The sequence below is a fragment of the Sinocyclocheilus grahami genome, unplaced genomic scaffold (genome assembly GCF_001515645.1).
Source record: "Sinocyclocheilus grahami isolate Dianchi unplaced genomic scaffold, SAMN03320097.WGS_v1.1 scaffold408.1, whole genome shotgun sequence".
Taxonomy (NCBI): domain Eukaryota; kingdom Metazoa; phylum Chordata; class Actinopteri; order Cypriniformes; family Cyprinidae; genus Sinocyclocheilus; species Sinocyclocheilus grahami.
Window position 1 is genome coordinate 600,994 of NW_015505587.1, and position 9,855 is coordinate 610,848.

At 39.4% G+C, this 9,855-nt stretch overlaps 1 protein-coding gene across 8 annotated transcripts in view; it reads left to right on the top strand.

Annotated features, from left to right (window-relative positions):
* The window catches only part of LOC107550830 (tax1-binding protein 1 homolog B), a 32,564-nt gene that overhangs the window by 15,072 nt on the left and 7,637 nt on the right, over positions 1-9,855 (top strand). For 3 of the 8 annotated variants that reach the window (XM_016232223.1, XM_016232217.1, XM_016232218.1), the window contains exons 3-13: positions 799-901; positions 1,354-1,544; positions 1,666-1,824; positions 2,563-2,711; positions 3,215-3,305; positions 4,317-4,502; positions 5,450-5,701; positions 5,978-6,136; positions 6,253-6,322; positions 6,424-6,539; positions 6,614-6,739. In XM_016232223.1, the coding sequence (XP_016087709.1) occupies positions 799-901; positions 1,354-1,544; positions 1,666-1,824; positions 2,563-2,711; positions 3,215-3,305; positions 4,317-4,502; positions 5,450-5,701; positions 5,978-6,136; positions 6,253-6,322; positions 6,424-6,539; positions 6,614-6,739 (1,602 nt within the window). The remainder of the gene's footprint in view (positions 1-798; positions 902-1,353; positions 1,545-1,665; positions 1,825-2,562; positions 2,712-3,214; positions 3,306-4,316; positions 4,503-5,449; positions 5,702-5,977; positions 6,137-6,252; positions 6,323-6,423; positions 6,540-6,613; positions 6,740-9,855) is intronic. The other 5 variants (XM_016232222.1, XM_016232219.1, XM_016232220.1 and 2 more) reach the window with 5 other exon arrangements.

The following is a 9,855-nucleotide window of genomic DNA, read 5'->3' on the forward strand; positions in this document are numbered from 1 at the left end:
ATATTTGATAATGTTTTTATCCAACTGGAAGATAACTGGATATTTTCTGGAGATTCTAGATTTTGTTTAAAACCGTATAGATTTATCTTAAACCACAGTTCTGTTGAATGCTTGATTCTAATTGGTCGACAGATGTTCAAAGGATATGGCTAGTTTTAAATAACTACACAGCTATGAAGTGTTGCGAGTCTTGAGCGCGTTACATTTTCATGCCAAATTATTTCAGTTAAAAAGTGGCTTAAATTCTACCACAGCAAAAGAGCCACAAAAATACTAAACGACTAAACAAGCATATAAATATGACAAACGATAGGATAAAAATGTCAAACAACTTTATTTCTGAAATGACTATTAACACACTCTCCGTTTTTCTCTCTCTCTCTCTCTCACACACACACACACACACATGCACAGAGACTCTCATGCACACACAGAACCTTATTTGCAGGATTTCCTCTCTACTTAATCACTGAAACAGTTTCGCTATTGAAATGTTACATTACTCATTACTCCAAAAATGGTGATCTTATCACCCCGATAGCTTGGGCTGTTTATAAGCAAGCAACAAAGTTGTAGACAGAAGTGTTTTGGTAACGAAAACCTAAAGACAAGGTCATCGTGGACCTCCTATTTACTTGAATCTAAATTTTTTTTGTGGCATCACCAAAGGCGTTTCACGTCTGCCCGCCATTGGTTGAGCCAATGTTAAGCATGGAAAGAGTATTTTAACATGTAAAAAAATATTTTAGTTTTAAGTCAAATATGCTAACCTTTTAAAACCTCTCTTGTTTCTGACAGGTTGGCTGGAGCACCGCTCGTGACTACTACACGTTCCTGTGGTCACCTCTTCCAGACAACTACACTGAGGGAACCGCAGTCAACAGATCTGTGGTTTTCCAAGGTAAAATAAGGGGTTTCCAAGGGGTTTCATGCAAGCATTTCTTCAATGAATGTCGTGCCAGAGAGAAGGCCCCTCAAAGGTGCGTTTAGGGCTTTTAATATGTAGTGACGGATGCAATAAAATAGGAAACACTGAGGCCTCCTATTAGAAGGCTGAAGTGTTGATGGGCCAGTTTTACTGGAGTGGTTCAGGTCACATACTGGAATCTTTGTGAGGGATTATAGGGTTTCTGTGGCATGAGTCCGGATTCCTCATGGCAATTAAGAAAATATACCATTAAATAAAATGGACATGAGTCTGTCATAAAGCTGCTGTGGAACAGTAAAGTTATCATGTAAATGATGGACTGGCGGAAACCTATGGGAAAGACAAATGAGTTTAGTGTATTACATTCCATGAACTGCTCTAACGATAGGATTGTTCTCTCTGCTTGATTCTGGGGTATTTTGCAGGTTACTATCTTCCGAATGACGATGGTGAGTTCTACCAGTTTTGCTATGTCACACATAAGGGAGAGATCCGTGGGGCCAGCACTCCATTCCAGTTCCGTGCCAGCAGCCCCACAGAGGACGAACTGCTGACAATGGAGGATGAAGGAGGATCTGATATCCTGGTGGTCACCACCAAGGCCAGTTACCTGGAGGTGAGGAGATTTTTTTTTCTTCTGTTACTACTGAACTCAAGATTTCTTGAACTATAGTTGAACTATAGACTTCTTGACAGTTTTCACATGCCAGGATTGTCACTTTCGGTTCTTTTTCCAGCAAAAGATGGAACAAATTCAACAGGAAAAGAAAGAGCTCTTGGAAAACCTGGACCTATTTCAGAAAGAGAGGGATGAACTGATTGATGAGAAGGACAGACTACAGAAAGAATATGAGCAGGAACGAGAGAGCAGTGCTCAGCTCAGGAAAGATGTGCAGGTGAGATGGGACGGAGATAAAAAAATGTCACGAGTTAAAAAAAGGAAAATTATTAGTTTTTCCCCAGATTTTTTTAATTGTCCCGATTTGACCTCATAACATTTCAGAAATATATTGGAAATAGAAATGATTTTTCACATTGTATTGAATGGGTAAAACACATGATGTTTCTATATATTTACATTATTTTGTCCTCTCAAATATGATGTGAAAAAAAAATTCTTCTAATTCTAAGTTCACAGGCTGTCAGCATCCCCTAGTGAGAGTCTCTCTTCAGACTCTTTACATAAAAAAAAATACATAAAATATAATAATAATAATTTACAATAGACATGACAATCATTAACATCATTGCCATTTGTTGCTTTTAACTGGCAATTTTCATAAAGTATAAATGTATCAGCTCTGAGGCAAAGCTGTTTAAAGATGAAAACAAACACACCCATTTCTGGCTGTTAATTTTATGACCACACTTTTATATGTTGTTTTATGTGCTGCTAAAATAATTCCAAAAAAATTCTGCTCATGAAGTGGTACTGCAGAAGAGCCTGGAGTGGGATTTGGAGACCTGCTTTCCCATTAGTCATGTTTGCAGATTCTCCGAGACCACACTCAAGCATAACTCAAGAGCCAACAATCTATTCTGCAATAACTCCAGTCCTGTCTGCAGCAGCTGGGAAGACAACATGCTTATGACCGAGGGAATTTGCTCTCTTATCTGTTTGCGTGTGTGCACAGGAGTTGCAGCTGTCTGCCCAGAGCTTGCAGGAGGAGAGAGAGGAGGTGAAGAGGAGAATGGAGGAGAGTACGGCACGACTGTTGCAGTTAGAGGAGGATCTGATCGGAGTCACACAGAAAGGCCTGCAGAAGGAGACTGAACTAGACGGGTGTGATTTCCTGCCATATTGATGTAGCCACAAACAGCCAATCAGAGAAGGCTATAGCAATCTGTTTGATTATATTAACAAACTAGGGTTGTCATGATACCAACATTTCCATAGTCAATTCCAGTTAAATTTTGTGATTCTCAATTCCATAACCACAGCTAAAACAGTATAATATTGGTCCAAAACAATGGCATGCAGCATTCAAGTATTTTTCAATAAAGTTTTCAGCCGCAACTACTGATACTAGTGATACTGCAGAAAAAAGTTTTTTGTTTTTACATTTACATTGTTTTTACATTTTAGTCTTGCCTCAAAGTACCAGGACTTTTGACATCCCTGTAACAAAGCATGTGACTGTTTTACATATCTTTAGATAGGATCAGATATATTCATATCTTTAGGAGATTCACTTTGAGAACTTTGATGAGCGAAGAGTTTCTTTAGCATATTCTAGATACGGTCCTTGTGTGGCTGAATGATTGATAATGGCTCTGATTTGACAGCCTGAAGGATCGAGTGAAGAAGTTAACCCTGGAGAAAGAGGCTCTTGAGTGTCAGCTGAAGAATGAGAAAGATGAGAAGGAGCTCTATAAGGTAATGTCACTCGCTCACTACCTCACAACTTGGGCGCAAGAAGTTCTTTGATTTAAAGCAGTGTGTTTTATTTATGAGATATAACCACTGACTCAAGTGTAACCGGTCTGTGATACACCGCTACATTCAAGTGTTGAATAACCAGATTCTTTTACAATTATTTTTGTATTTTATATATTTACTTTTTTAGTTGAATTTATAATTTTAGTAATAAATTAATACATTAATTCATGTAATTAATTATAATAATATATTAAATGGTTTAATTTGTGCTTTACACAAAAGCTAAGAAAAAGTGCTTTTATTGTGTTTTGAATACTTGTGTGGAAACGTATTTATCCTTAGTCTGTATGTTTTGGTTTAATATTTGGACTTTTGATGAATAAAACGGACACATGCCCATTCCTAAATATAATTGCTTGGTATTTTTATACAATGCTTATATTAATATAAAATATATTTAATTTACCTAAAACCAACAAACAGACATTTTTGAGCTGTTGTTTTGAAAAGAAAAAAAAAGCTTATGTATTTATCTATAGAGAAGTGGAATACAGACCCTCAATTCTTCTTTTCCTAATTGCTCTGGCTTGCACTTTGTAATTCTCACTCTCCCATCACTCACTTTGTCTCACCCTCTATCCCTACTTTCTTGTGGTGGACACAGGAACTGGGCGTTAACGCTGGGCTGTAGCCACGGAAACACAGGCGGCCCTCACTTCACAGCAGCTGCCTGAGGCAGAAAAAAGAGAAGGGTGGGAGTAGAGCAGAGTTGCTGCTCTCTTACTGCTGCATTATAATTGGGTTTAGCTTGCATACTTCCTCACCGTGCGGAAATAGACCTCATTGTAGAGATTGTGTGGATAATTGGGAGCTCGTCCAGGATCTGGACTAGCTTTGTTACACTGCTAGTTTTATGTGCCATGTGCCCAGGTTATTGCACAGCAGATGTGCAAAGAGAAACTCAAACAGTCTATTTGAATCAAGTATCTGTGTGTGTGTTTGGCACAGATTCACCTGAAGAACCGTGAGCTTGAGAACACTAAGCTGAGTGCTGAGCTGCAGATGCTGAAATCTGTGGATGTGAATAAGGAGAACACCATTGCTCAGCTGAAGGAGGAGCTCACTAGAGTCAAATCCTGCCTGGTAGAGAAAGAAAAACAGCACCGCCAGCTACTGGCCAATAGTTCACCTTCGGTACACACACAAAAGCTTCTACTTAACCTACATTTCATATAGAGTACTGCAGGAATTAATCCTAAAACCCAGAAATGAGTTACCATTTTTCCACTTCCCATTTCTTCATCCCAGTCAATGTTTTGTTTTTGTTATAGCTTTTTTTAATTGGGTTTTTGATTAGATGTCAGAAATATGGTTTGTGGTTAACACGAGCCCAAGATATTTTCAAATTTTATTCTATGATAAAATACATTAGTAACATCCGACTCTGTTTTAATGCTTTTACTTGTATATTGTAAATAGGCAATTGCTAAACGAGACTACAGAGACTAGTTGTAAACTATTACAACTTTACAACTCTTCAACTTGTCAATTTTAAGTAAAGATTGAAAGAGCTGCCATTAGCGTTGAATGGAGTAGTTTGTTTACAGCCTAACTTTAGTTTTACTTCTGACAGTTGTATTTAGGCTTAAACAGTCGGAAAAGTTATGTTTATTTGTGAATATTATCTTCATGAACAAAATATGTAAGAGTCTTAAACTTTTGTTGGTCATAGAGCTTGTTTTCTGCAATAATCCAAAAGCCAATGGAAATATCCTCAGTGGCTTTTTGTCGAGGGGTGATGCTAACTTACGTGTTGGCCCACAACATTACATCCTCCCTACAGCACTCTATATTGGAATATTGCTCCGTTAAAAACAATGTTATGGTCGGTGCTGTGGGCTAGTGGTTAACACATTGAGCTATGATCCATGATAACGTTTTCCCCTCTTGATAATTTCCTGTATGTATGTATGTATCAATAAAAGTGGCAAAAAGGCCAATGTTCAGAAACCATATCAGTATGGTAAACGGTTGAAGCTTGAATTTTTTGCCATTGGTTTCATTCGCAGAAGATATACGGAAATGTGTGCATATTTGTGTATGTTTGTATTCTTATGAGTGTTATTTTTTGTGTTTGTCAGGGGGAAAGTAAGGCTCTTAGGGAGCAGCTCAGGCAGAAAGAGGAGCAGTTACAGGCAACCCAGCAACAGGCAAATATGCTAAAAGCTGAGCTGCGTGACTCCTCCAACACTCGTGACAAAACCATGGCTGACTTATATCGTATCCGCCTGGAGGCCGAGTCTTTCAAAATGGGACAGATGGAGGCCCAGGCTGAGTATAGCCGCCTGGAAAAGCAGCTGGAAGAGATGAAAAATTCAACCCAGCAGGAGGTGGTAAAGAGATGCCCACCTGTATGACTTAGCATGTTTCTAAAAAAAAAAAAAAAGAAAACTGTCCAGGCCATGATTACACTTTAAATAAACACCTGAATCCAGTATGCCTTAGTCACAAAAGCCCATAGTGTTCTGAAGTAAGCCTGGTCTATTACCCAGATTGCACACTGTGTTTACCACTTATAATGTTGTAACTAAAGAATCTTCTGAACTGTTCTCTATTTGTCATCGTTTAACTGCAAACCAGTAAAATGAACTAATCTCTCTTTCCCTCAGCAGTGTAAAGAGTCCGATGGGTTTGTTGTTGCCGAACTGCAGAGAGAAGTTGAAGATTTACGGCTCAGGCTGCAGATGGCTGCTGAACACTATAAAGACAAATATAAGGAATGCCAGAAGCTCCAGAAACAAGTGGTCAAGCTCACTGAACAGCAAGGAGTGAGTAAACCCTCAATTTGCAGTTATATAGCTATACCACCTGCAGAGTCTTGTGTTTTGAGTTTTTAGCTGTTTGTTAGTTTTTAGACTCAGCCAACCTTTGTGTTTTGTCTCAGGTGAAGAGAAGTCCAGGGTCTGAACCAGCAGCTGGTCCTTTATCTGCCAGTCCAGCGGCATCTGCACCAGGTAAGTTCATAGTAAGCAACACAAACTACAGTGTAAACTATAAACTTCAGTGTTTAGGACATTGTATAGACATGCTGTTGTGTTCTCTGGATTGCTAACAGGAAGCCCAGGTACTTCAGATGCTGTGCTAGATGCCATCATTCAGGGCAAGCTGAAAAGCACAAGCAAGGAGACAGACAAAAATGACAAATACAGGAAATGCAAACAGATGCTTAATGTGAGTTTTCTTTTCTCTCACTGACATACTGGATGTGCTTGATATACTAAAGTACTTGGCATATTCCTCTGCAGGAGGAACGAGAGCGCTGCAGCATGATAACCGATGAGCTCACAAAGATGGAGGTGAAGCTAAGAGAGCAGAAGAAAACCAATGAGGGCCTGCGAATGCAGCTGGCTTCTGAGGAAGATCGCTACAAGGTCAGCGTCACCTACTGGTCCAGAGTTTAAACTAAAACATAATTCGGTACTATACTAGAGGACATTTGGGATTGACAAGCTACTATGCTATACAGAAACACAGATAGCATTAAGACGGGCAGCATGAATGAGGGACACAATAAATGACAGATGACAACTTGGTCACCACTGTTCAGTCAGATTCCATCAAGTCATTTACTGTTGTTGGGCAAATTTTCATGGGTGAAATCCAGTCATTTCAATAGGAATCCATGCAATCATACATTTAATTTGAGGGTGAAAGGTTTCCTTATGCAGATTTCACAATGGGTTGAAGTTGGTCACGTGGATTCACTGTTTAGTTTGAAAGTGATATCATACATCGCTACACTATTGACAGTAGACCATGAACCTTTTTGCCTAATGAAATTTCACTGAAATTCCGCCAATATGACCACATTTTTAGGCTCACAGCAATCCAAAAAGAGCTCAAGCTGGTAGATTTTTTTGGTACACAAAAGCTGGTTTCGACTGCACCTTAAGACTGCTTTGTTTCTTATAGCTATTATCATTATAACTAGCTTTAAAGTCAACATGAAATCAATATTTCATGCGCTAATTTTCATCAATCGGATTGAATCCAATCCGATTTCAGATTCTGAAAGTACTGTTTCTAAATATATGTATCTTAAACGTTGCAGTCCGATTCACATATTCATTTACATGTGGATTACATGTATTCTGAACAAAACTTGCACATGCACAGTTCCCAGCAATGTTCAGAACCGGAGAAATACATGATAATGTAACCAGAACTACAGTGAGTATAATTGCCATTTTTGCCTTGATGACTTATCTAAGAGGAAAGCTAACATATATCAGAAGAGTTTTTTTAGCAAATAAGTAGTAAATATTCTCCTCCACTGAACAGTTCTTAAGATGTGAGATGTAAATACACGTGGTCATGTAAATACGTTAAACTGTTTATGACCTTATGCTGATAAAGGAACATAATTTAAGCATAAACCTATCCACAGAGCTAGATATTTGCCCATTACCACGATTTTGCCTGACATGTAAACACCTTATCCTGCATTCCATTGGTTTATTGCACGTCTAATATGTGACAGGATAGTGTCCTTACGGCAGATTATTGGGGATTTAAAAGCATCCAGGCACAGTGAGTATTTCGTGGTAGGGAAGGAGGAAATATATCACAAATGCTGACTCTTTCTTGACCCAAGAAAAATATGTTCTCATCTCGTGGTATGTGAGTGAATGAGTTTCCTGCTGACATTTTGGAATACTCTGGGGTTTTTAACGCTTTTACTATTACAACTCGCATAACAAATGGAATACTCTGAGTGGAATACATGGATGCTTACATTTTGAAATAGATTTTTAAAGGGGTCATGAATTGAGAAAACGAATTGTTCTCAGTCATTGTTCTATAAAAACATTGTGTGAGTTTCAGAGCTCAAAACTTCCTTGTTAGTCTAAAAACTGCTTTTATTGAAACCAAGATCAGAAAACAACTCGTTTCAGATTTGGTCACATTATGATGTCATAGTGCGACGAAAGCCTGCCTCTGTAGAATCGGATCAACGCCTACTTCTACATCATTGTGACTTTGGCCCCGCCCACTGGAGCGTTAGTGAGACGAGAAGGATAGAAGACCAATCCAGGATCACATAATTATTTCTAAAATCAGAGGGAAATTATAGGTGAATAACAAGGGTGTAGAAGCATCTAACCCTGATTGTAAGCCTAAAACTTACATTTCTTGAAAACTTATCCCTCAATTCTGATTGGTTGATTGGAATGTTGTTCAAGGATGTTGTTCAGAATCAGAATCAGAATGAGCTTTATTGCCAGGTATGTTTACACATACGAGGAATTTGTTTTCGTGAAAGAAGCTTCTACAGTGTAACAGAATGACAGTGACAGAACAAAAAACACAGATAATAAAAAATTTAGATAAATAAAAAAAATAGAACCAGTAAATAAGGATTAAACATATACAAATCGACAATTGTATGGCATGTATATACAGGTATATAGCAATAGACAGTTGTATGTACAGGTATATTATGTGCAAATTGAAATGTAGACTGAGTATGTGTGTTAGATAAATAAGTGTATGAGTGAATAAATAGTGTGTGTTCCACACTGTTCCTGTGTCTGGCCGTTCTGGTGCTCAGTGCTCTGTAGCGTCGACCAGATGGCAACAGTTCAGAAAGGGAGTGTGCTGGATGTGAGGGGTCCAGAGTGATTTTGCCAGCCCTTTTGCTCACTCTGGACAACATACAGTTCTTGAAGAGAAGGGAGGGTTGTACCAATGATTCGCTCAGCAGTCCGGACTACCCTCTGTAGTCTTCTGAGGTCAGATTTGGTAGCTGAGCTGAACCAGACAGTTATAGAAGTGCAGAGGAGAGATTCAATGATGGCGGAGTAGAACTGTTTCAGCAGTTCCTGTGACAGGTTGAACTTCTTCAGCTGGCGAAATAAGTACAACCTCTGCTGGGCCTTTTTAACAATGGAGTCTATGTGAGTGTCCCACTTCAGGTCCTGAGAGTTAGTGGTGCACAGGAACCTGAATGACTCCACTGCAGTCACAGTGCTGTCCATGATGGTGAGTGGGGGGAGAGCAGGGGGATTCCTCCTGAAGTCCACGGTCATCTGAGGAGCTCCAGTGCTGATCTTACGGGTGCTGGATGTGAGTTTTTCCAGCCTCACTAGCTGCTGCCTGTCTGTCAGGAAGCTGTTGATCCCCTGACAGACGGAGGTGGGCACGGAGAGCTGAGTTAGTTTGGACAGGAGGAGGTTTGGGATGATAGTGTTAAAGGCCGAGCTGAAGTCCACGAACAGGATCCTCACATAAGTCCCTGGTCTGTCTAGATGTTGCAGAACATAATGCAGTCCCATGTTGACTGCATCATCCACAAACCTGTTTGCTCTGTAGGCAAACTGAAGAAGATCCAGCAAGGGTCCAGTAATGTCCTTCAGGTGGGCCAGCACCAGTTTTTTAAATGACTTCATGACCACAGATGTTAGAGCCACAGGCTTGTAGTCATTTAGTCCTGTAATTTTGGATTTCTTTGGAATGGGGATGATGGTGGAGCGTTTGAAGCATGAAG